The sequence below is a fragment of the Pelophylax lessonae genome (genome assembly GCF_965119305.1).
Source record: "Pelophylax lessonae genome assembly, chromosome: 11".
NCBI classification, from domain to species: Eukaryota; Metazoa; Chordata; class Amphibia; order Anura; family Ranidae; genus Pelophylax; species Pelophylax lessonae.
In genome coordinates, this window is record NC_138778.1 from 80,523,053 (window position 1) to 80,550,941 (window position 27,889).

A 27,889-nucleotide genomic window follows, 5' to 3' on the forward strand; every position below is an offset into this window, starting at 1 on the left:
TGCAAGACGGCTACCTGGTAGTCTGTTCACACCTTTCCCACGTTTTTATAAGGTGGATGTGCTGGCGTCTGCAGATGCCTCTTTCCGGCCGCAAGGTTTTTTGCTAGCTGTTGTTTGGAGGGCTTTTGGCCTTCCTTGAGGGTGTTTACTGTTTGTTTTCAGGTGGGCCTCAACTTTTGTTCTGATGAGTCCTATGTTGCCTGGTCGGCTCTGTTTGGCCTTGGGGACTTGTTCTTTCCTGCTGTTCCTACACCTCATTTTATGGCACTGCTTTGGGACGTCCCTACTAATATGAATCAGAGAACTGCATATGTCAATGAACGATAGAGAAAACTGGATTTTTGACTTACTGTAAAAGCCTTTTCTCTTAAGTTCATTGATGGACACAGTACCCTCCCTTCTATTTTGAGTTGGGTTGGTGTTCATTTTCTGACACTGCTTTGATACAAAACTGGCATCCTATGCAGGAAGAGAGAGGGTGTACCCTCCCGGACTGCCCATAGGCGTAGCCAGAACTTTTTTCTGCCTAGTGTCCTACTCCTGTAGGGGCAGTATTACCCTACTGATATGAATCAGAGAGAACTGCGTCCGTCAATGAACTTAAGAGAAAAGGATTTTACGGTAAGTCAAAAATCCAGTTTTTTTTTTTTTTTTTTTTTAAGGAATTATTTATTACTGCACATTTATAATTGATGCACTTTTTTAGTTGTGTATGTCCTTTATGGTGAATTTGAGCTTAATTCATTATTTTTTGGGGTTTTGTATTTAGGAGTTTTTTGTTTTATAGGAATTATTTACTATATGTATATTTGATGCACTATATTGGATGTTTGTTATTTGAAGGGATAGCGAACCTTTTTTTTCCCCCACAAATAGATCTTTATTTTAGTTGTAATTGATCACCCCTGCATTTTTTTTGTTGTTTTTTGTTTTTTTGTTTTGTTTTTTGCACTATAAACAAAAAAAAAAACTGACAATTTTGAAAAAAAAAAAAAAAAACAATATTTTCTCTTTCGTTTACTGACGGACACAGCTCCAGATCCTCTTGACCGCTGGGTTATACTGCCCCCTACAGTAGGACACTAGGCAGGAAAAATCTTTACCACGCCTATGGGGCAGTCCCAGGGGATATATTCCCACTTCCTGCTATAGGCACTCAGTTTTGGATCTCTGATCCTAGCATTGTATCCTTTTTAAATGGAATTTTTTCTTCTTTTTATTATTTTCTGTTCCTGTGGGAACTAAAGTTAACTGCTGGACTGGGCGTCTGTCTGGATATCCTAGATCCTTATGGTCTCCCAGTCCGGCCAGCGAGCGTGTGCGGGCCTCAGCTCTGAACTAGGTCGGCCGTGACATAGCCCTACTGTTCGGGGGCTGGTCGGCGACTTAAACGTCTCGCGAGGACGCACACCACCTGGTCATGGCCTAAGTTGCAGCATGCCTCTGGCCCACAGCACCCCCATTCCGATGGTGTGGTGGTCTGCCTGGAGTGATGCCCACCTGGTCCCATAGTATCGTAAGTAGTGTCCCCCTTCTCCCCTGGTGGCCTTTTGGGGTGGACGTGGGTTCTCCTCCTTCCCAAATGGCATTCACCCCCAGGGAAGGCCATATCTGTAATTAAATTTGGGAGTGTTGAGCGGGCGATGGGAGCTGGGGGGGGGTGCCGCTGTCTGCCAAACACACATTTTTTTGGGGGGGATGGTCCTGGTGGGGGCTCCTGCCAGGGCCCCTCCTTACTGTATAATTGTTCCTGGGGGTCCATGGAACTGCCATTTTCTTGTGGATGGCTGCTGCATATATCGGTGGCCATGTTTGTGTAGTCCGCCAGCCATTTTCTTGTAGTTTCCCATTGAATAAGGCAGTGGCCATGTTTTTGGAGTCTAATGGACGATGATTCGGCGGTGGGCCTTTAGTGTTAACTCCCGAACTTCCTATTTCTCTTTGATCGCCGCATGGCATGCAGTATTGGTGCTCTGCTCTGTACCTGAGTTGGTGGTGGTGAGTCCCTTTTGATTCAAAACGGCTCTCCCTCTCTCTGCTATAGTAGCGGCTGGGTGTGCTGGGACTTATGGTGCCGCTTGTGCAGCAGTGGGGGGTATTTTAGCAGTGTTTGTCTTTCTGTTGGTATGGTCCCCGAGTTAATCCATGGAGTCCCTGGAGCATGTTTCACCACCCGATCCCCTCTCAGAGGCTGCGGGACCCTCTGGGTCCCAGTCTGCAATGAAGGCGGTCCTGGAGTCACTAGTGTCCAGAGTAGATATGATCCTGCAAAACAGGACGGGCAAAAAGCATCCCCCGCCTTCACCTGCATCCTCTTTCTCCTCCAATTCTGAGGTGGACTTGGCCGCTGCGGACGTGAGTCTCCCTACTGGGTCTGCGTCCACACACCCTGAGTGCTCGGACAGTGAGGATGACTCAAATTCCACTGTGGCCACACATGAAAAGGTGCTAGTGGATGCACTAATTGTATCAGTGCGGGAAACTTTAAAACTGGAGGACACAACTGCTGATGCGCCAGAGACGCCAGTGCATTTTGGTACCCACAGATCCTTAAAAGCGACAAAGGTCTTGACCCCTTTTCCCGCCTATTTTGACAAAATTTTCGCAAGTCAGTGGGGTTTCCCTAATCGCACTCTCGGGGTGCCTAAGCGTTTCGCTAGAAGGTATCCTTTTGAGTAGTCCCTGTTAAAAAAGCTAACAGTGCCACCTGGGGTGGACTGTCGGGTGTCCAGGTTAAATAAAGCTACCCTTCTCCCGGCGGAGGACTCTCCGGCTTTTAAAGACTCTTTTGACAGGAGAGCTGAAACTCTGGTCCGACACCTATTTACCATGGCCGGTTCGATCCTTCGACCGGTGTTTACCATAACTCTGGTATCCCAGACCTTAACGAAATGGGAAAAGCTTTTGCGCCAGGATCTGGAAGAGGAACAGATCCCCCCTAACCTTGTGAAGCTGGCAGACCGAATGGTCCAGGGGTTGAAGTTTATCTGTGACTTTGTCCCAGAAGGTAGCCTTTCTGGTGGCTATTACTTCTGCATGCAGGGTGTCTAAGTTGGCTGCGTTGTCTTATTGTTCACCTTATTTGGTGGTTCACAGAGATAAAGTGGTGCTTCGTCCCCGCCAGTCGTTCTTTCCTAAGATCGTCTCTGGTTTCCACTTAAATTAAGACATTGTGTTGCCTTCCTTGTGTCCTAAGCACCCTAAGGAGATTGCCCTGCATTCTCTGCATGTGGTTCAGGCAATCAGGGTTTACCTGGCGGTGACTGAGTCGTTTTGGAAATGCCGTGACCTTTTCTAGATGGATCAAGCAGACAGTGGTGCAGGCATATTCCATTAAGGGCCAGGATCCTCCTTTCCCTGTTTTTTGTTTAATATATTTTTATTGAAAAAAGTAACAAATAGGTACAACACAGTCCGACACAGCATGTCGAATAGAAACTATAAAGGCAACACAACACAATACAAAGGGTCAGCATTTGTCATGCATCATTCGAGAAATGCAGTAGAACATAAATGCATAAATCACAGCCTGCAGAGCGTTGGTTCAAGACAGGTAATCATTCCATTAATAACACGAGTATGAAAACTAAAGCCATGTCGGAGGAAAGACAGAGAAAAGAAAAAAGGAGGGAAAAAGAAGAGAAAAGAAAAAGAAAAAAAAGGGGGGGGAGAGGGCAGGATGGGTAGACCTCGGGCTGTCAGAGTTACAACAAGTACATGTACACATTAATCGGGTGTAGCGGCATCAGAAGCGACATCAGTGATTAGAGAAACATAGGTCGGGGTGGTTTTGAAAGTCGACCAGGAGTACCAGGTCGATTGGAAGCGGTCAATTTATCCCGAGAAATAAAGGTGAGTTCCTCTAGCTGACACGTTGCTTCCACCTTTAACAACCATTGCCGCATGGTGGGGATGGTGGAAGAGCTCCAGTGAACAAGGATCAGGGCTTTAGCAGCATTTAGCATGTGGGGTATGACTGAACGCTTATATTTGGAAAGAGGCAAGGTAGTGCCATGTAACAAGACCACCCATGGGTCAACCTGAAGTTTTACCTCCGTAATATCCTGAATTAGTTGTAGTATTTCCAACCAATAAGGCCGGATAGCAGGGCAGTACCACCAGATGTGCGCATGTGAAGCAACTTCTCCGCAGCTCCTCCAACATAATGGGGAGATGGCCAGAGAAATACGATGCAGTTTCCTGGGGGTGTAGTACCACCTAGCGAGCAACTTATAATTGGATTCAGCCACTTTGGACGAGATAGAGGAGATATGAGTTAAGGCAAGTACCTTGTCTTTCTTAGCGTCTGATATCTGGTAGTCAAGGTCCCGTTCCCACTGATGGACGAAATCTGGATAGTGAGGGCATTGCAGGGATAGGAGGGCCTGGTAGAACTGGGACATTGAGTGGAGAGGGGCGTCCCGGGAGTGAAGGATGGCCTCAATAGGGATAAGGTCAGTGGAGTCCCTCAAGGGGCGTGGCAGGGAATTAAGGAATGTACCCAATTGTCTATGTCTCCACCTGTCCATATGCGTAGCGTTTCTATGGCCCAGGATCTGGTGCAAGGGTTTCAAAGTATTGGAGTGAAGCACATGATGGAGCAATAACGGAGCCTGCGGGGACCATCTTTTAAAACCAGCATCTAGGAGACCAGGGGTAAAGTAGGCATGATCCAAGAGTGGCATGAGGGGGGAATTGTGGGCCCAGGAGAACTTCCTATGGAGGCTGTCCCATATTGACAAAGTGGCTAAAGTTAATGGGGAAGCGGTGGGAGAGAGGGCACGGGTAGACCTAGGGATCCAGGGAGTTACAGAAAGGTTAGCATCACACATATCATACTCTAACTGAACCCACAGTTTGGAATGAAGTGAATACCTCCAATCGGACACGCGGGTGAGCGAGACCGCCCGGAAATAGTCACGTATGCTAGGGAGTGCAAGCCCCCCAGAACGCTTTGGGCGATATAGCGTCGCCCCAGCAATCCCGGGACGCCTACCCTGCCAGACATATTTCATAATGAGAGACTGTAGTAACGTGAAGAGGCCCACAGGCACACCCAGCGGCAACATTTGGAAGAAGAAGAGAATTCGGGGTAGCACATTCATTTTCACGATATTGATCCGCCCCAGCCAAGAATGATGTAGGGAGGACCATCTCCTCAGATCGGATTTAATATCGTTCGTTCAGCAAGGGAATGTAATTATGTTGAAATAGGGAATTTAAATGAGAGGTTAAATGCCGAGATATTTCAGTTTAACCGGGCACCACTGGAAAGGAAAGTGCGGCGAAAGGGAGTCAACCAAAGTACGTGGGAGATTTATATTCAGAATTTCGGATTTGGACATATTAATTTTAAAATTGGAGAGCTGGCGGAAATCGGCGAAGGCCCGCAACAGAATCGGCAACGAAACACGCGGTTGCTGGACGAAAAAAAGGATATCGTCCGCGTAGGCGGCGTATTTGTGCACCGTCTGTCCAACCTTGACACCAAGGATATCATTTGATTGCCTAACAGTGGACTAGAAGGGTTCAAGGGATATAGCAAAGAGCAGGGGAAACAACGGGCACCCCTGCCTAGTGCCATTATGTAGTGGAAAAGGGGTACTCAACAGACCATTGACACGAACCTGAGCTGTCGGCTGGGCATACAATGCCGCAATACGGTGTAGGGCCCGTGGGCCTAGGCCAAAAAAGCGCAGCGTGGTCAACAAACAATCCCAGTCCACCCGGTCAAACGCTTTTTCAGCATCCGTGGATAAGAACAGGGTGGGCTGGGATTGACTGCGAACATAGTGAAGTAGGGAGAGGGCGCGGAGTGAATTATCCCGAGCCTCTCTCCCGGGGATAAACCCCGTTTGGTCTGCAGAGATCCACGAGGGGATGAGTGGCAAAAGCCTATTAGCAAGCACTTTGGAGTACAACTTAAGGTCTACGTTCAAAAGGGAAATGGGGCGGTAACTACCGCAGTCTGTTGGGTCCTTGCCAGGCTTGGGTAGAACAGAGATGTGAGCAGAGAGCGACTCTGGGCGGAAGCCTACAGATTTGGAAATCGAGTTGGCATACAAAGTGAGATGGGGCAGCAACACATCTGCAAACTTTTTATAGTACGCCACTGTGAACCTATCCGGGCCCGGTGCCTTACCCACCGGTGTAGATTTCAAAGCAAGTTGGAATTCTTCTACTGAGAAATTGGCCTCCAAGTTTTTCAAAGAACGTTTAGACAGTTTCGGGAGATTAGCCCGTTTTAGGTACGCCCAGATTCGCTTCCGCTTCTCAGAAGGGGGAAGATGGCTAAGGTCGCCCTCAACATGGTAGAGCTTGCTGTAAAAATCCCTGAAAGCCTGAGCAATAGCAGGGGTTGAGTGTACCATAGGGCCGTTGGGAGGCCTCACTTTCTGTATAAAGGCAGCCGCTTTCTGCTCACGAAGTGACCTGGCAAGGAGCCTACCAGGCTTGTCGCCCCACTCATACCGCTTATGAGCAATTAAGTGAAACTGGCGTTTAGTGGCCTTATCAAGCAAGGAACGTAAAGTCTCCCTAGCCTCAGTCAGAACCTGCAAATGGGAAACATGTAGGGACAGCTTGTGAGACTTTTCCAAGTCTGCGACCCTTGCGAGCTGCTCCGCAATCAATTGACCCTGCTCCCTCTTCCTCCGCGTCCCCAGCTCAATCAGTTTGCCTCTCATGGTGGCCTTGTGCGCCTCCCATATCAAAGAGGGGGGAGCATCATCACAAGTATTGTCGCTGAAATACTGCGACAAAGCGGACGATAAATAGGCCACATCTGTGGGATTAGCAAGAAGTGAGTCATTAAGCTTCCAATTAGTGGAGCGGGTGGGCAAAGACGGAAGGAGCAGAGTGGCCATAACTGGCGCATGATCTGACAAGGTGAAGCAGCCAATAGATGCAGACTTCAAAAAGGGCAAATGATAATGGTCTATGAATATGTTGTCTATCCTAGAATAACAGTCATGTGCTTTAGAAAAATGAGAGAAATCAGCGACCTTAGGATTTAAGATGCGCCAGACATCAATCAATTGGAGCGTGAGCAATCGCTTTTTAAGACGGGCTATCTGCTTGAAAGGAATGTTAGACCTACCCTTAGAGGTGTCAAGGAGAGGATCCAAAACCATGTTGAAGTCGCCAGCAACTATAAGCAGGCCTTCAGCGAAGTCCGCCAGCTCTGACAAAGTTTTACATTGGAAAGCGGGTTGAGCCTGGTTAGGGGCATATATATTGGCGAGTGTGCAACGGGTGTTACCTATGGACCCCCTCAAAAAAAGAAAACGACCATCAGCATCAGCAAACATTTTATCCAGTCGAAAGGGGGTGTCCTTATGGAACCCAATGGCGACCCCTTTAGTCTTATTAGAAGGCGAGAGGCTATAGAACCAATTAGGGTAGCTCGTGGAGAACAGCTTCACATGCGTGGAGTGAGAGAGATAGGTCTCTTGCAGAAAAGCGACCGAGCAACGTTCACGCTGAAGCTCCCGATACAATTGGTGTCGTTTGAGAGCAGTGTTCAGGCCTCTAACGTTGTACGATAAGACTTTTATTGTCTCCATGGAGTATCAGTGAACGCCCCACACATGCTAAACGTATGCCCGGGTCTACAAAGGGGAAAGAAAAGAGCAGGGGAAACAGGAAAGGGAGGGGAGAAGAAAGAAAAAGCACAGGGTGAGAATAGGGAAAAAAGAAGAAGAAACAGAGAGAAATCACCAAACAAATGTCCGATGGGACATACATTACAGTCACGCAGCAAGTTGCAGTGGTCCCAGAGGGGAAGAGGGCAACGAGAGCCGGGACGCCGCGCGAGAGGGAACCCCCCCGCGCGACAAGGACCCGACCCCCGGCGCCCCCATACCCTGGAGGAGAAAGGGGAACATGGCAAGCGGGTGGAAAAACATCCCGCAGACCCACATAGAAGGGAGCTGGAGGCAGCATCCCGACAAGTCGAGGCAATAAAAACAATAAACTCAAATGGAAAGTCAAAGAAACCTCCCCCTGGCAAAAGGGGATAGCACCGAATCAAAAAGGCAAGCGGTAAAAAAAAAAAAACAAAAATGAAAAAGGTACATAAAAAACAACAACGTTTCAGGTAGGAGAACAGTCTGGTGCTGTTGCAAAGGAGCCCAAACCCTCAAAAGAACAAAAAACCCCAAAAAGAAGAGCAGATATCACATCGAGTGCAGCAGATACAAAAGCAACCCGGAATCACTCAGGAGGATGAGGGTGCACGGCAATGGAGCCCGACTTGCGGGCAGATGTAGGAGCCGAGGTGCGCATCTTCTTGGATGGTGTCTTGCGCCAGGATGTGTCCACTTTACAAGAAAACACAGGGATGCAATCGTGCCAGCCTGGCAAGTCGACTGGAGGGAGGCCCATATCCTTAAGGAAAGCCGGGAGATCCTCTGGAAAGCGCAGGGTGGAGGAACGCCCGTTTTTGGTGGCAATGAGGCAGGCAGGGAATCCCCAGCGATAAGTGGCTCCATCTGTCTTGAGTTGCTCCAACAGGGGTTTCAGAGCTCGCCTGCGTTCAAGAGTTTCCTTGGATAGGTCAGGGAACAGATTTAGAGAAGCCCCGTCAAAGTCTATGACCTGCGTACTCCGCAGCTTGGACATGATGGCATTCTTGTCCTCGTAGTAATGGAGGCGGCAGAGGACATCCCTGGGTAGGTCAGTAGATAGGTTGCGGGGTCTGAGGGTTCTGTGGGTACGATCAAAGCGCAGTGGGTCAGTAGGAGGCCTACCCAGAACCGAGTTAAAGATGCCCCTCACCGAGGCCTCGAGGTCCTCATCCCTCGTAGCCTCGGGAAGCCCGCGGATGCGGATGTTATTCCGCCTATTGCGGTTCTCAAGGTCTTCCATCTTGTACAGAGCAGCTCGATGGGCGATCGCCAGTTGTGTAACTTTATCTTGAAGTTCCTTGATGGAGCCTTCCTGGGCATCCTGCCGACGCTCCGTGTCCTCTACTCTGGTGAGAAGGTGAGACATGTCCGAACGGACCGCTGCAATGTCCTTCTTGAGGGAGCGTTCTAGGTTACGGAACATGCCCCCGATCTCCTGTTTCAGGCCATGCAGCAGGGAGGACATACCAGAGGCGTCGGGGGAGTGAGGCTCGTCCACCGTGTTGGAGAAGAAGGAGGAGGCAGGTGAGTGTTCCCGCGGCGAAGCGGAGTGTGCGGAGGACGCCTTACCCTACTCGGAGGCTGCGGCCCTGCTCCCTCGTGCGTGAGCACTCGAGCTTCCCGCGTACAGGAACTTTTTAATGGACCCGGAGCTGGATTGTTTGGAGGACGAACCCTTCCCGGACCGTTTGCCCGACATAGATCTGAGGTTTGGGGCTTTAGAAGGCATTGCCAGGGGTTATCTTGCAGAGATGCCGCCGGAGCTCAGATCAAGCACGTCTGCTCGCCGCCATGCAGAAGCCACGCCCCCCTCCTTTCCCTGTTAAAGCGTATTCAAAGAGTGTGCTTAGTGCCTCTTGGGCCTTCCGTCATCAGGCGTCAGTGACGCAGGTTTGCAAGGTGGCCATCTGGTTGTCTGTACACACTTTCACAAAATTTTACAAAGTGGATGGGTTGGCATCTGTAGATTCTGCTTTTGGACGCAAGGTTTTGCAGGCTGCTGTTTGAGAGTCCTCTTTGAGAGTGTATTTTTTTCAGGTGAGCTCCAGTTTTTCCTGGTTGAGCCCCTGGTTGCCTAAGTTTAGCCTTTGGGAATAAGGTTTATTTCTGCTGTGATTTTTTTCCTACCCCTCATGTTGACACTGCTTATCGATGTCCCATCGTTTAGGAAGATCTGGGGCTGTGTCCGTCAATAAACAAATGAGAAAATTGGATTTTTGTTTTTCCGTAACATTCTTTTGTCTGATGTTCCTTGACGGACCCAGCACCCATCCCTCATTTGAGTTGGGTTATATTTCTTCTGACACTGACATTTCCCACCAGCAGTACCCACAGCAGTACCAGCCAGCAGGACCCACAGCACTACCAGCCAGAAGTACCCACCAGCATTACCAGCCAGCCGTACCCACAGCAGTACAATCCAACAGTAACTACCAGTAATACCCACTAGCAGTACCAGCCAGCAGTAACCACCAGCAGTACCCACTAACAGTACCAGTGGGCAGTACACACCAGTAATAAGTCACATGTGCTAGCGGTGCAACTAGCCCCCATTACATAATTGTAAAAATCCCAGCATGTGCAGTGTTTCTGACTCCTACCACCATCACCACTTCAAATCACTGAAGTGATCATGGTTGTTGGTGTGTTCCTTTAACTACCTCCCACCCGGGCCATAGTACATATACGGCCGGGCGGGAGTCTCGTCCTTCTGAATGGACGTTCCGGAACGTCCTTGAGAAGGAGAGAGATCGCGCCGCTGCGTGCACGCGCAGCGGTGCGATCTCGATGTGCCTGTGTCCCTGGGACACAGAGCAACATCATTCGGCAGGAGGGCCCTGTGATTGGCCCTCCTGATCACATGACGGCTGTGTACAATCACAGCTGTCATGTAATGTAAATAGAGCCGTTGTAACGGCTTCGATCTCTTCTCCTGACAGATCCTGTTAGTGAGGAGAAGAGGGATGATCGGTGCTGCTGCGGGGGTGATCAGTGAGTATTTCTAATTACTCACTGATCACAGGGGGGGTCTGTGCTGGTAATCAGAACATTTTTTCATCCAAAATATTTTTATTGAATATCAAAGAAATCACATACAGCTTTACCAGTGCAGCCCTGGGGGGGGGGGGGATGGGTGCCACTAATCCACCAGGGATGCCCACCCATGACCACCAGGGATGCCCACTATGGCCACCAGGGATGGCAAGCAGGGCTCAGAGAGCCCCCCAGTGCCCTCCCTATCAGTGTTGCCCACCAATGCCATCTATCAGTGCTGCCCACCAGTGCCGTTATTGCCATCTATCAGTGCCGCCCACCAGTGCCCATTATTGCCCATCAGTGCTGCCTATCAGTGCCGATCAGTGCCACCCATCAGTGCCTATCAGTGCCCATCAGTGCTGCCTATCAGTGCCCATCAGCGCTGCCTATCAGTGCCCACCAATGCTGCATATCAGTGCTATCTATCAGTGCCACATATCAGTGCCCATCAGTGCTGCATATCAGTGCTACCTATCAGTGCCACCCCATCAGTGCCACCCCATCAGTGTCTCCTCATCAGTGCCTGTCAGTGCGGCATCATCAGTGCTCATCAGTGCAGGAAAAAACATATCTATTTACAAAATTTTATAACCTAAACAAAACTTTTTTTTTTTTTTAAAACTTTTCAGTCTTTTTTTATTTGTGCACCAAAAAAGAAAAAACCTGACGGTGATCAAATACCACCAAAAGAAAGCTCTATTTGTGGGGAAAAAATGACACAAATTTGGTTTAGGTACAGTGTTGCATGACCGCGCAATTGTCATTCAAATTGCAACAGCGCTAAAAGCTGAAAATTGGTCTGGGAAGGAAGGGGGTTTAAGTGCTCTGTATTGAGGTGGTTAATATCACTCAGAAGAAGTAAACAAAATACACACGGGTCGAATGCCGGGCAACATTAGCCAGTTCATTAAAAACTGGCCACCATTGGGCCCGTGTGTATGGCAGCCGGTCCGACAGAAGCCATCCATTCAGAAAGCGCGAAAAAAACTGGCTCCTAACTTTTTTAGCAGGCTCCTAGATTTCAAGCAAATTTGTCAAGCCCTGACTTAACCCTTAAGTTGTGTTTTTTTTTTTTTGTTCCATCCCTATAGATCTAAAATTATTTATGTAAATGACCTCAATGCATAACAGAATGCTTAGCATTTTCTTACCTGTCCTGCCTGTATAACACTCAAATTTACACACTCAAATGTACACTAAAACCTTTAATCTCCTTACATAAGGGCTAAATATACAGTATCTCACAAAAGTGAGTACACCCCTCACATTTTTGTAAATATTTTAATATATCTTTTCATGTGACAACACTGAAGAAATGACACTTTACTATAATGTAAAGTAGTGAGTGTACAGCTTGTATAGAAGTGTAAATTCAAAATAACTCGACACACACAGCCATTAATGTGTAAACCGCTGGCAACAAAAGTGAGTACACCCCTAAATAAAAATTTCCAAATTGGGTCCAATTAGCCATTTTCTCTCCCCGTGTCATGTGACTCGTTAGTGTTACAAGGTCTCAGGTGTGAATGGGAAGCAGGTGTGTTAAATTTGGTGTTATCGCTCTCACTCTCTCATACTGGTCACTGGAAGTTCAACATGGCACCTCATGGCAAAGAACTCTCTGAGAATCTAAAAATAAGAATTGCTGCTCTACATGAAGATGGCCTAGGCTATAAGAAGATTGCCAAGACCCTGAAACTGAGCTGCAGCACGGTGGCCAAGACCATGCAGCGTTTTTAGCAGGACAGGTTCCACTCAGAACAGGCCTCGTCATGGTCGACTAAAGAAATTGAATGCATATGCTCAGCGTCATATCCAGAGGTTGTCTTTGGGAAATAGACATATTATTCCTGCCAGCATTGCTGCAGAGGTTGAAGGGGTGGGGGGTCAGCCTGAAGGTGCTCAGACCATACGCCGCACACTGCATCTAATTGGTCTGCATGGCTGGCATCCCAGAAGGAAGAGTCCGTGAAGAGGAAACAACGTCCAACAGGAAGCTCAGGTGATGTGTTGAATAGATGTGACCTTCACCAAAACACCCAAAGTAGTAGCCTCTTACCAGACTTGTATGATCCCCATGACAGAGATCATATAGAGCTTACAACAAGGGCTCCTCACTCTCCACAGCACTCCTCAATTCCTGTACATGTAAAGGATCACCTCCAGCAAAGAACTGCCTTAGTACCATCAAACAATATCCTCTCGTGGGAACATATAGTCATGTCACATGTAGGAAAAAGAGACCTCACATGGTGTAATACGTTCAAGATATTACTTTAATAAGAAGTAGATTTAACACTCACATGTGAATCACGACAAATGGGCATCAAGGTATGGTCTTGCGGGGATCTCCAGATGAAATGTGCGGTAGCTGCAGCCCAGTCTCCTGCGTGAAGTGACAGGACACTATAGGGTGTGCATAAAGCAGACCATCACCGGTCCCCTACCGGTTTCGTCAGAGTATGACATCATCAGGGGGCGTGGTTAGAGATCGCCAGTCACCCCATTAAAAATGTACATTGTTATATTGTGACAATATGCATCTATTATAGATTGCTCACATTTTCTAGTGTTTTCCACCAAGCGCTGCATACTCTTGTTTTCATTCTACTGGGTTGAGGTACAACAACTTTCCTATGCTAGCAGCTGGTAATATTAAACCACTATTTTTCTTTGATCTAGCGCAGTATATACTTGTTTCTATCCCAGAAGGAAGCCTCTTCTAAAGATGATGCACAAGAAAGCCTGCAAACAGTTTGCTAAAGACAAGCAGATTAAGGACATGGATTACTGGAACCATGTCCTGTGGTCTGATGATACCAAAATCAACTTTTATAGTTCAGATGGTGTCAAGCGTGTGTGGTGGCAACCAGGTGAGGAGTACAGACAAGTGTGTCTTACAGTCAAGCATGGTGGTGGGAGTGTCATGGTCTGGGCCTGCATGAGTGCTGCCGACACTGGGGAGCTACAGTTCATTGAGGGGACCATGAATGCCAACATGTACTGTGACATACTGAAGCAGAACATGATCCCCTCCCTCTGGAGACTGGGCCATAGGGCAGTATTCCAACATGATAATGACCCCAAACACACCTCCAAGATGACCACTGCCTTGCTAAAGAAGCTAATGGTGAAGGTGATGGACTGGCCAAGCATGTCTCCAGACTTAAACCCTATTGAGCATCTGTGGGGCATCCTCAAACGGAAGGTGGAGTAGCGCAAGGTCTCTAACATCCACCAGCTCCGTTATGTTGTCATGGAGGAGTGGAAGAGGACTCCAGTGGCAACCTGTGAAGCTCTGGTGAACTCCATGCCCAAGAGGGTTAAGGCAGTGCTGGAAAATAATGGTGACCACACAAAATATTGACACTTTGGGCCCAATTTATACATTTTTATTTAGGGGTGTACTCACTTTTGTTGCCAGTGGTTTAGACATTAATGGCTGTGTGTTGAGTTATTTTGAGAGGACAGCAAATTTACACTGTTCGACAAGCTGTACCCTCACTACATTGTAGCAAAGTGTCATTTCTTCAGTGTTTTCACATGAAGAGGTATAATAAAATAGTTTAAAAAATGGGAGGGGTTTACTCACTTTTGTGAGATACTGTACATTCCTTATGCCCACAAAAACATTAAACAATGCAAGTTTCAAGTATTTTTTCTTTATAAACAACTTTAATTTTAAATTTACCAAATAAATCCATTTGAAATTTGAACATATATATATATATATATATATATATAATATACTAATGGTGTAATGTGTAATATGGTGTTTTTTTCTTCTGCCATGTCATATACAGTAATAGGACTGTTGTAGTATTGTTGCCCTGTGAGGTTGTGCACCTCAACCTATTTACATAATATAGATGTTTGTTTCTTGAATTGAAAATCTGTGCCTAGCTCTTTGGGATCTTACCAGAATGTTCTGCTTACTTTTCAACTTAAGTGTTTGTTGATTTCTGTTCTGCAGGTTCAGAAAGCATGGGATCTTCTGCAGCTAAGGATCCACTATAATGCCTCCAATGCAAGCCTCGTTTTACGTTAAGAGGATCATAGATGCCTTGTTTTAGAATATTTACATTTTAAACTCCTCACCTTCCTCTGTCTGTGTGGTTTTATTTTTGTTTTTTATGAATCTCAAAATGTTTTATGGTCTGACCACATTTACAGATTGATGTGACAAACGTACTATGAAACACTTCGTTTCTTGCCTTTTCGTAACTTTGATCAGTCAGTAAATTTTCATTACTGAATGCATGAATGTTTTTTGATGCCTTCAGCAGTATATGGGATAAAAAACAAAAAAAAACAAACAATGGAACCAATTTATGAAACTTTGAAAAGTATGGCTATTGTCCAAAGCAGCCAGATTCTAAATGTAATTTTTAATAAAATTAAGTAGAAATTTGCACATGCTTGGTCCTTGTTGCCACCCTATTTATATTTTGCTCTTTATTTTGTTCCTAAAAGGATTTAACAGGTGTGTGTTTTTTTTTATAAATTGGAGAATTCAATTGAATTACTGATTGTTGAACTATAAGTTAAATTGTTGGTAAATGGAAAATAAATAAGTGCAGCTATAAAAAAAAAAAAAAAAACGCTGTACATGTCTTATGCATCTGCCTGCTGAATAAAATATTTGCTGAATCTAAATTTGAATCTGCATATGTTTTTTACAATGGGTGTGAAGATAGGTTTCCCTTAATCACTGAACTTGAACTATCTACCTAAAGCATACCTATACACAGACAGATATATTTTCTTTCTCCATCAATAAGCCCTTGGCTCCAGCCATGCCTCTTACGATACACCATTTGTTGCCAGTGTGCTGCTTTTTTCTATATTCCAGCTCCCTTATGTACCAATATAGCATTATTGTATTTCTTTTACAAATTTATTCTACACTACACACGCTTACCTCACTGTTACTTTGAGTAACTGAGTATTGTCGTGCATTGTTGAGTACCTGTGTATTGTTGAGTATTGTTGAGTACCTGTGTATTGATGAGTAGTGTTTAGTACCTACAGTTCCTCACAAAAGTGAGTACACCCTTCCCATTTTTGGAAATATTTTTTCTATATCGTTCATTGACGGACACAGTTCCTCATGCATATCAGTAGGTTTATACTGCCCCCTACAGGAGTAGGACACTAGACAGAAAAAAAAGTTCTGGCTATGCCTATGGGCAGTCCCAGTCTCTTCCTGCATAGGATGTAATTTTTAATCTGTCTAGTCAAGAGTAAGGACCTAGTTTCCCTGCTGGGATCTCTGGTCCTGGCAACGTTTTTCTAGTTAATTTTTTTTAGTTCGCTTTTCTCCGGATGTTTTCCTGTGAGATCTACAAGCAACTATGCCTGGCATCTGGGCGACGGGCTGGATGTATAGATCCAGTGGTCACCCAAGCCGGCCAGTGAGTGCACACAGGCCTTAGCTCTGCGCTGGGTCGGCCGCAACATAGTCCCACTGGATGCAGACTGGCCATGCGAGTTAAACGTCTTGCCAGGTCGCATATGGCCGGGTCTAGGCCCGAGTCGCAAAAGGCCTATTTGGCTGACAGCCCCCCCACTTCGGCACAGAGGGGTCCTGTCAGGAGATGGCACCCACCTGTGTTCCTGGTATGGTGAGTAAATGTTCCCCCCTCTTCCCCTGGTGGATTTTGGGGTGGACGCTGGCCCTCCCTGGGACGGTTGGACCCTCACAGTCCTGGTTTCCCCTCTGTCCTGCCACGCAACCCCTCTGTTACCTGACCCCCCCCCCACACTGGGGGCAGTTGGGCCTACTCCTTGGGGCTGGTACTGCATCTCCAGGCCAAATGGGGGCCAGGGGGTGCGCCGCCGTCATCAGACGAGCGATCATGCGGGGGGGATCTCGGTCTGTACCTCCAGGGCCCACCTGCTGATCGATCCCGCTGGGAGGTCCCCCTGAGAGTCCTCGTTTGCTCTGCAGGCCGCCATTTTCTTGTAGCCGCATGTGCTGAGGAGATCGGCGGCCATTTTGGTACACCCGGCACCGCCATTTTGCGGTGGATTCTTCTGCTAGGAATCTGTATGGGAGTTCCTGGAGGCGTTGTTCTGTGGGTGGAGCCCCTCCCTATACCCTGGGCAGTTTCTCAGCTCATTTCCTTTTGAATCGAGCTTGCTACTGACACGTGCAGATGTTCTGGGGCCTTCTGCTGCATCTTGGTACAGTGAGTCTGGGGGTCTCTCTCTCTCTCTGCTGGGGGTCTCCAGTCCAAATGCCTGACCTTCAGGGGGCGCTGTAGCGCAGTAGGACTTTTGAAAAAAAGTCTCCTACGGTGCTGGAAACAAATTTGGCAATCACCATGAGAACTCTGAAGGAGTTCGGGTGAATTCTGAACCTTCAGAAGTCGTCTTTGGTCCATTCCATGAGACTGAATTACCTGGGCCTAACTTTGGACTCATCCTCAGCCAGGGTGCTTCTTCCCCAGGCAAAACTCCAAGAACTCTAGACTGCAGTTCAATTGTTGCTGACCAGCAAATGATCGTCCCTTCTGACCTACGTGAGAGTTCTGGGACTGATGGTGTCGTCCTTCCAGGTGGTCCCGTTTGCTCAATTTCACACGAGGATCCTCCAGAAGGAAATCCTTCTCAATTGGAACAAGAACCTGCATTCCCTAGATGTTCAGATCCAGCTGAGCCAGGCAGCCAAAGAGTCCCTGATCTGGTGGCTTCGGTCCTCGATGCTCAAACAAGGGCAATCCTTCCTCCCTATATATTGAACATGTATAAAAGGTGCGTATCAACGAATCAATAAGCACAAGCAGCGCTATTAAATGAACATTAAATGACATATAGCTACAACCATATAGCTCTCAAGATGCATCAATCTATACATCTAAAAGGAGATTGAGAGTGTCAGAGTCCAATATGGATGAGTCCATCACCACCAAGGCTTCATATGGGGTCCTGGGAAAAGAACAACAGTCCCAATGTAGAACACAGCTGCTAGAAGTGTACCTCCAACTCACTGCGTGCACACACCCCAAGATTATGCTCTTACCAGATCTCTCTGTTAATATCGCCTGTAGCCAATATCTCTCTCAGCTGGACTCTCCCAGAACTCAGCACTCTGTTAAATCTGCTCACGGCTGCAATATCCTCAAACCGGTGGTGCATAGGAGGGAGTAAAAATGCACATAGGGCAATATTGCTTGATATAAACAGTGCACCTTTATTTAAAAATCCCCCTCTCCCATTACACACACATAAAAAAAGATAATTGACAGCATTTATACGTAGGCGCTACGGTCTCTGCCACATAAACAAAGGAAATATCCGCGCAGAGAGGATAATATGAAGTAAATGAAAGCAGCTAAACTCTCAGGTCAAAAATACAATTCCTGTCCGTAAAATGCAATAGAGCAGCGCTAAAAAACACACAAATCTGTAATAAAAGTAAAAACAGAGATAGTCCATGCAAAAGCCCGTGATGAAGGTGAACCACACTTTCTGGCAGGATCAACAGGTGCTCTGAGTGATGATATCCACCACCGAGTGCATTGGCCTCTCACCTTAAGCTTGTAAGATATACGCATGTAACTCAAAATCTTCTGGATCGATCATCCCTTTAACACAGGCAGCAGGATGGGTCTGTATCCCTCTTGTGCTCCACCACATAAGGACCTCACACTGACCCAGCAGACTCCACACTGATCATAAGGCGGACTTTACACAGATCACAGCTAAATAGACTTCAACCAGCAGCTCTCCTCAAGACCATGGAACAGGGAAAGAAAACCGGGCAAGCCCATAGTGTAATATTGCCAAACACTTTATTCAAAATTGATATGGTATGTGACACACCGCTGAAGAAGTCCCCGCCCATTGGGGGACGACACGCGTCCGGGGGGAAGGCGGAGCTAACAGACGTTGCCCACTGTTGTTTGGAAATCCGGTGAGGCACCGTCGGTACTGCTGGAATGCTATTTGATGCGATTTTATCTTTATACACAAGTAAGAGGCTGTCTTTACCATATCAATTTTGAATAAAGTGTTTGGCAATATTACACTATGGGCTTGCCCGGTTTTCTTTCCCTGTTCCATGGTCTTGAGGAGAGCTACGGTCTCTGCCGGCCGCTTACCGGTCTCCCACCCGCTTCTCAGCGTTCTGGAAGTTGCCGATCCTCGTAGCTGGACAGCGTCCCGTTGCCTGGGTGACCGCGCAAGTCACCGCCCTAACGCATTTTGTCAGAGGACTTCAACGGAGAGCGTGCTTGCGCGGTCACGTCACTCCTATTTATCTTGTACCTCCGCCCGGCTTTAACCGCTTCAGTACTGTCGCAACTGCCGTGGTCAGCCGACATCATCGGTACTCACCATTAGGGGGTCTCCAAGCATCAGAGCCCCTCTTAACAATGCTAATAATATATGCAAAATGACTTATTACAAGAATCTATTCTCATATAGCGCCATTATTACATTTATCATGTTTCCGGCTCCTATTTACATGTCACATTAACATCATAGCATCGTTCTATGTATGCAATGAGAAATCGGTGGTCAATTCCAATTTTCTGCTGACAGCATATTTCCCCGTTTGTATAAATTGTTTATTAGGTCTACACATTCAGTACTGCCCTATCATACTTTGTGCAATGACCATTATTCATATATATCATTACTACTGTCTAATTAATAGACCACCGAATTGCCATGCATTTATAGTACCTAAACCATCTAGATCGTGTACCAATCTTCAATACATATCAACCTAATGTAATATATTCTCATAAAAGGTAGATATATCAATGTGCTGGCCTTTGTAATGCCTAAATGTAATCATAGATGTTAAAAATACTATCAATATCTATGTAGCATACATGTTATAATATACTGAAATATATCTTAAAAACATATAATTTAATTTTTGCCCAAACACACATAAAACCTCACATTAAAATAAATGAATAAAATAAGTGGGTCTCCTTATTATGGTGTGTGCTCAGAAAAAGGTTAAAACATATTTAAAATAACTTTAAAATGCATCACTCTGCTTTGAAATATATAATTAGCAGCTCGTCCTCTGTGAATGCACATGGCGCTAGCTAGCCTATAGGTCATAAAAAGCAAGGCCACAAGTAACACCCATTTCCTGTATCCAGAATTCTCTTTAAGGGGATCTCCACCTTACCCCTTTACCTTAAAATAGACCTCCGAATACATTACAAAGTGAAGTCCGGGGTCTGTGATCACAGGAAAAAAAGGATGGAGGTATACTTGTGTAACGCTCCTGCGTTTTATAGTAAGCTGGATTTGCAGCTGCAGAATCTCCACTCAGTAGTCATGTAGAGATGTCTTGGAATACCAGATCCAACTCTCAAGACTCATCACTGTGGGCCTGTCAGCTTCAGCATACAGATATACACACACTCAATAAGATGTTCCTGGAGTGATAGGATGTATATGATAGTATGGAGGTGATGTGCTGAAGGGACAGGTGTGAGCAGTGACAGTAATGGTAAGCACTTGATAGTAATGTTCAGGAGAGTTGTAGATGGTAATAGGTAGAATGCAGATAGGTTAGTAATCATGTATGGTAACAGGTGGTAAGGACAGCAGATGACATATACAGGATAGACTAACCCAGTGCAAGGATAGATGGTAGTAGACTCAAGAGCTAGCAATCAGTTGGTGGATTCTCCGACTAGAGAAAATGCAGTCCTGGATCTATTGATCACTAATGACCCAGACCTAATCTCGCAGGTAGGAGTCCAGGACAATCTGGGCTCTAGCGATCACAGGATGATCACATTTAGTATAAATAACAATATAACAAGGCAAGTGGGGAACATAAGAACCCTAAACTTCAGAAGGGCAAACTTTCCAAAATTGTACTCATTGATGGAAAGGGTAAACTGGGACCAAACCCTGGGATCCCTGACCACAGAGGAAAAATGGGAATGCTTTAGGAACATATTAGGCAAAGGCATCTTGCAGTGCATTCCTATGGGAAATAAATTTAGAAGAGACAAAGCCAAACCTGGCTGGCTAAACCGTAGCGTCAAAAAACTTATTAGGGGAAAAAAATTGGCCTTCAAGAAGTATAAATCAGAGGGCACAGTATCGGCTTTCGAGCAATACAAGGAGGCAAATAAGAAAAGTAAACAAGAAATCAAGATGGCTAAAATCAACTTTGAGAGACAAATAGCGGAGGATAGTAAAAAAAACCCAAAGAAATTCTTTAAATATATCAACAGCAAAAAAACTAGGGCAGAGCATATTGCACACATAATTAACAATGATGGGAGGATGGTTACAGAGGACACTGAAAAAGCAACCATGCTGAATGCTTTTTTCTCGTCAGTCTTTACACAGGAAACGGAGGGGTACACTGACCATGACTGTTTGGTTAGTAGTAATGCACAGGACTTGCCACTATGGCTAACAGAGGGTGAAATCAGGGAAAGGCTGGATAAACTCAACACAAACAAATCACCAGGCCCGGATGGCGTACATCCGAGAGTACTCAAGGAACTCAGTAAGGTTATATCCAGACCACTGTTCCTGATCTTTGCTGACAGTATTAGGACAGGAGATGTACCAGGGGATTGGAAGAAAGCTAACGTGATTCCGATATTCAAAAAGGGCCAGAGGCATATCCCGGGAAATTATAGGCCTGTCAGTTTGACATCAATAGTATGTAAACTTCTGGAGGGGATGATAAGGGACTATATCGTAGAGTTTGCTAAAGACAACAACATCATCAGCAGTAATCAGCACGGGTTTACAAATGGGCGTTCTTGTCAAACCAATCTATTAACATTTTACGAGGAGGTGAGCTGTGAGCTAGATAGGGGGAGACCAGTGGATGTGGTGTACTTGGATTTCGCTAAGGCGTTTGATACAGTTCCCCACAAGCGCTTAATTTATAAAATAAGATCTGCAGGTATCGACAGCAGGGTTTGCTCTTGGATACGGAATTGGCTTAAAGGGCGTGTCCAAAGAGTGGTAATAAACAGCGCATACTCAGACTGGTCTGAGGTAGTAAGCGGGGTGCCCCAGGGCTCAGTCCTAGGACCAACCTTGTTCAATTTATTCATAAACAACATTGAGGTCGGGATCAGTAGTTCGATATCAGTTTTTGCAGATGACACAAAATTGGCCAGAGCAATAACTGCACAGCATGAAGCAGATATCCTACAGAATGACCTGGACAAAATTACAGAGTGGGCACAGACATGGCAAATGAGGTTTAACGTGGATAAGTGTAAGGTTTTGCACTTGGGGACTAAAAACATAAAAGCACAATACACGTTAGGAGGGGAACCCTTGGGGGAATCAAAAATGGAGAAGGATCTGGGAGTCTTGGTTGATGATAGATTAGGCAACAGCATGCAATGTCAAGCGGCAGCTGCCAAAGCCAGCAGAATATTGGCATGCATAAAGAAAGGGATGTATTCCAGAGATAAGACTATAATCCTTCCACTTTATAAAACTCTGGTCCGACCGCATCTGGAGTATTCTGTCCAGTTCTGGTCGCCAGTCCTCAGGAGGGATGTGTTGGAGCTGGAGAGAGTCCAGAGAAGGGCAACTAAACTAATTAGGGGATTGGAGGACCTTGACTATGAAGAGCGTCTACAATCGCTCGATTTATTCTCCCTGGAGAAGAGACGTCTGAGGGGGGACATGATAGCAATTTATAAATATCTTAATGGGGATCCCAGCTTAGAAAAAAAGCTGTTCATTCGAAGGGATTGCATGAGGACTCGAGGGCATACAATGCGATTAGAGGAGAAGCGTTTTAACCTCAGGCAACGTGGGGGGTTCTTTACTGTTAGGGCTACAAGATTGTGGAATTCTCTACCACAAGAGGTGGTTTCTGCGGGTAGTATGGTGGCTTTCAAAAGACTCTTAGACTTACATCTCAAGGATCAGAACATTCAGGGGTATGTGAGATGATTACAGCCACACACATCTACACAGGTTGAACTGGATGGACTATTGTCTTTATTCAACCTCACCTACTATGTAACTATGTAACAGTGCAGATGATAGAATAGGTATGGATAGATAGTAACAGTCCTTAATGTGCAGAGGTAGATAGTTTCAGTTAGTATGGAGGATTCCCCTGTGTGGTACTTATCACTTAGTAAGGTTAGTAAGTAGAGGGGTCCAGTAGTGAGGGAGTGATCCGGTAGCGAGATACGGGATCAGTAGCGAGGTTCCGGTCTATTCCAGGTAAAGGGAAATAGCTGGAGGTTCCGACAGCGAGACAAGGCTTGTGAGCTTGTAGGCACATAGGCACATTGAACGAACAACGTGAGAGAGAACGCCGGCGATTGAAAAAGCCGCTCTGCGGCGCTCGGTGATGACGTCATTCGTCTTAAAGGTGTATGCGTTCCACCTAACTAGAAAGGTGGGACGCAAAGTTGAAAAGGAAATGGAAATTAAGGGTACCAGAGGTACCAGAATCTTACAGTACCCCCCCCTTAAGGCCGGCTCCGGAAGGCCTATAGCACTGGTTTCTCTGGGTATTTCGAGTGAAACCTTCGTATAAGCCTAGGTGCGTGAACATCGGAGGTATCCAACCAGGTGTCGTCTTGGGGTCCATAATTCTTCCATCTTATGAGATACTGGAGTCTTCCTCTGTGGATACGAGAATCCAAAATCTCCTTAATCTCATATTCTTCTCCGCCTTCAACTTGTACTGGAGGTGGAGGCAAGATGGTAGGCCTTATACCTTGGTTAGGAACATGGGGTTTCAGTAGCGACACATGAAAGATGGGATGTATCTTGAGATCTGCCGGTAAGGTGAGTTGCACTGCAGCTTTTCCAATAAGTTTCTTAATTGGGAAGGGTCCCAGAAATAAAGGTCCAAGCTTTTTGCTAGGGATCTTTAACCTTAAGTTTTTTGTCGATAGCCAAACAAGGTCCCCAATAGCATATTGCGGAGAAGGTCTTCTACGAAGGTCGTAGTACCTTTTTTGTTGACTATGAGCGTGTGAGATGGTGGTATGAAGTAAACCCAGAGAGTCTTTTATTTGGGTAAGATAATCCGAGGCTACTGGGTTACTTGATGGTAGGATGCGTGGTGGAAGAAGTGTGGGATGAAACCCATAGTTCAAGTAGAACGGACTTTGCTTAGTAGTACTGTGGGTTGCGTTGTTATAAGCAAATTCCGCCAGAGGGAGGAGGTCCACCCAATCATCCTGTAGGTATGATGTGTAGCAACGCAGATATTGTTCTATACACTGGTTGACTCTTTCAGTCTGTCCGTTGGTCTGAGGGTGGTAGGGAGAAGTGAGCTTTCGCTCAATCCGTAGTATTTGACATAGAGCTTGCCAAAATTTGGAGATGAACTGTGAACCACGGTTGGACAAAAGAGTCTTTGGAATTCCATGTAACTTGAACACATGTTTCATTAGTAGTTCCGCTGTTTGTTTAGATGAAGGTAGTCTGCGAATAGAAATGAAATGTGCCATCTTTGTCAGATGGTCCACTGACACTAGAATGGTATTAAATCCTTTGGAAGGTGGTAGTTCTATTATAAAGTCTAAGGAGACAACTTCCCATGGAACCTGGGGTATTGGTAGACTGCAGAGTAGACCAGATGGTTTTGTAGTGTCAATTTTGGACCTTGCACAGATGTCACATGAAGAAACAAATTTTTGTACAGACGTCTTCATATCAGGCCACCAAAACTGCCTGGTAAGCAAATTAAGGGTTTTCGTCATACCCATATGTCCTGCCATGGGCACATCATGTGATAATTCCAAGATCTTGGTGCGCATAGTAGGGGATATGTAGAGTTTGTCGTTGTAATAGAGGAAGCCTTCTGCATCAGTACTTTTTTTTTAACAGAAAAGTTTTTATTTATGTGCAAAAACAAAGGACATACAGAACAAGGTACATCCAAACATAAACAGAACAAAAACTTGGGGATTACAGTATCAAAAAGAACTAGAAGCGAGATACTTAAGCAGTCGATTGAACCATAGCAGATAATATAGACAACAATAGTGCATACTACACATGTCACAGTGCTGAGATTGAGGTAGCTGTAAGAAAGTGGAGGGGGGGGGGAAAGAACAAACAATGAGGGGCGACAGTGAGAAAACCTGAAAAGGACATGTCAAGGGGATCTGGGAAAAAGGAGAAAGGGTAAGAAACAGGAAAAGAGGAGAGAGGGGGGGGGGAGGGGGAGAGGGAAGGGAGGGGGGGAGGGGAAGAGGGGGGCCAGAAAAAGAGTGGGATGAAAGCGCGGAGGCCGAAGCCTCGCCACCAGCAAGCAGTAGGGGAGAGGCCTAGCGACCCAGCCATGGTCCCCATATTTTATCAAACTTAGCGGGGCACTTCCTGAACATATAGGTTAGTCTATACAGGGGAAGAACCGCATCCACTACCTTCCGCCATTGGGACACGGTAGGAGGATCAGACTTCCTCCAGTTGGCAAGCAAAGTCTTCCTGGCGTAAAAAGAAGCGTAAAAAATCAGAAGTTTAGCGTTTTTCCCCGCAGGGAGGCCATCAGCCACACCCAAGAGGAAAAGCTTGGGGTCTAGTGGGACATCCAGGGTCGTTATTGTAGACAACTCCCTCGCAACCACCCTCCAGAAGTCCTGGATCAATGGGCAAGACCAAACCACATGTATAAAGGAGCCCAGAGCGTTTTGGCATTTGGGGCAACGGTCAGACCTATCGGGGTAAATCCGGGCCAACTTTTGCGGGGTATAGTAAACTCTATGAAGGAAGCGGAGTTGTGTGTAGCGGTCTCTTGCGGAGATGACCAGCGGAATATAGTTCCCCAGGCCTTCCTCCCAGTCATCCACTGGGAGGAAGGCATGACACAAAATTGGGCAGGGCAATAACTTCACAACATGAAGCAGATATCCTGCAAAATGACCTGGACAAAATAACAGAGTGGGCAACGTCATGGCAAATGAGGTTTAACGTGGAGAAGTGTAAGGTTTTGCACTTGGGGACTAAAAACACAATACACGTTAGGAGGGGAGCCCTTGGGGGAATCAAAAATGGAGAAGGATCTGGGAGTCTTGGTTGATGATAGATTAGGAAACAGCATGCAATGTCAAGCGGCAGCTTCCAAAGCCAACAGAATATTAGCATGCATAAAGAAAGGGATGCATTCCAGAGATAAGACTATAATCCTTCCACTTTATAAAACTCTGGTCCGACCGCATCTGGAGTATTCCGTCCAGTTCTGGTCGCCAGTCCTCAGGAGGGATGTGTTGGAGCTGGAGAGAGTCCAGAGAAGGGCAACTAAACTAATTAGGGGATTGGAGGACCTTGACTATGAAGAGCGTCTTCAATCGCTCGATTTATTCTCCCTGGAGAAGAGACGTCTGAGGGGGGACATGATAGCAATTTATAAATATCTTAATGGGGATCCCAGCTTAGAAAAAAAGCTGTTCATTCGAAGGGATTGCATGAGGACTCGAGGGCATACAATGCGATTAGAGGAGAAGCGTTTTAACCTCAGGCAACGCGGGGGGTTCTTTACTGTTAGGGCAACAAGATTGTGGAATTCTCTACCACAAGAGGTGGTTTCTGCGGGTAGTATGGTGGCTTTCAAAAGACTCTTAGACTTACATCTCAAGGATCAGAACATTCAGGGGTATGGGAGATGATTACAGCCACACATACCTACACAGGTTGAACTAGATGGACTATTGTCTTTATTCAACCTCACCTACTATGTAACTATGTAAAATAGTCTGGTCAGGGCCACAGGGTCATGAGTCGAGATCCTAAGGTAGATGGAGGAAAGCAATCTATCCGCATTCTTGGTAATGAGAAACCGTTCAACCGTGTGTGGAGCCACCTGGGGCGGAGTGGGAAATTGGCTATAGTACGCGTGTCTAAGCTGAAGATAACGGAAAAACATAGATGAGGGGAGTGCAAAGGCAGACCTAAGCTCATCAAATGAACGTAGGTCACCCCCTGGCATAATATGTTCCAGTTTCTTGATTCCGTAACCGGCCCAAAGAGCCGGATCAGGAATTGAGTAGAAATGAGGGAGACGAGGGTTCCCCCAGAGAGGAGCATGGGGGGAGACATCTCCAGCATCCGATACCGCCTCTGACACCTGCTTCCAGACCAGAGCCGTGGTACGCATTGGGACAGTCACGTTGGGGTGTGCCTTAGGGCCTCTGTAGACCAGGTTACTGAGCACCGCGTACGATCCCAGGATGGCCGCCTCGAGGTTAACCGACGGATTGGAACGAGATTGAGCAAACCACCATCGCACCGTCACCAAGACCGCCGCCCAGTAGTACTGACGAAACGAGGGCAACGCCAGCCCCCCCTGTGGGAGTTGTAGCGTACTTCTCGCTATCCGGGGGACAGAACCGGACCAAATAAAGGCTGAAAGGACCGTATCCAATCTACGAAAGAAAGACAGGGGAATGGGGACCGGGGTATTCCGGAAAATATACAGAAACTTAGGGAGAAAGGTCATCTTAATAAGGTTAATTCTACCCACAGGGGAGAGCGGGAGCGTCTTCCAGGCCTGACACCGAAGTATAAGTTGTTGGAGCACAGGGTATAGATTGTCCGACAAGAAAGAGGAGAGGTCTCTCTGCACCTCAATCCCTAGGTAACGAAACCTCGGAACCCAGGACAACGGCAGGGAGGGTGGAGAGGGCGGCGGCGTTGGCGACAGCGAGAAAAGCAGGGATTTGTTCCAATTAACCCGGACTCCCGAGAATCTACCAAACCTATCTATAATCTCAAGGGCCGCCGCAAGAGAGTCCCCCGCATCAGGGAGGTAGAGTAAAGTGTCGTCCGCATAGAGGGAGATCTTTTCCATCAAGGGGTCCACCGGGATCCCCGCAACAGCGGGGAGGGACCTTATCAGAATAGCCAGGGGTTCCAACGCCAAAGCAAACAGGGAGGGGGAGAGTGGGCACCCCTGTCGGGTTCCCCTACTCAACTCAAAGGGGGGCGAAAGAATACCATTCGTCCGCACCCGGGCCATAGGTTTGTTGTATAAGAGCTGAATCCAGGAAATAAACCCGGTACCCACCCCGAAACGCCTGAGCACCCGCCAGAGAAAGCCCCATTCCACAGAATCAAAGGCCTTCTCCGCATCCAAGGAAGCCACAAGACCCGGGGACTCAGAGTCGCCTATATATGCCAAATTGGTGAAGAGGCGGCGGAGATTGATGTCAGTGCCCTTACCCGGCATGAAGCCCGTTTGATCGCCATGGACCAGGGACAAAATCACAGAGTTCAGGCGATTAGCAAGG

At 46.6% G+C, this 27,889-nt stretch overlaps 1 protein-coding gene across 1 annotated transcript in view; it reads left to right on the top strand.

Moving 5' to 3' along the window:
* Positions 1 to 14,983, top strand: part of COASY (Coenzyme A synthase) — a 634,994-nt gene extending 620,011 nt beyond the window's left edge. The window contains exon 10 of the mRNA XM_082272521.1: positions 14,638 to 14,983. Coding sequence (XP_082128647.1) covers positions 14,638 to 14,712 — 75 coding nt within the window. The 3' untranslated portion in view covers positions 14,713 to 14,983. The remainder of the gene's footprint in view (positions 1 to 14,637) is intronic.
* Positions 14,984 to 27,889: the final 12,906 nt, after the last annotated feature.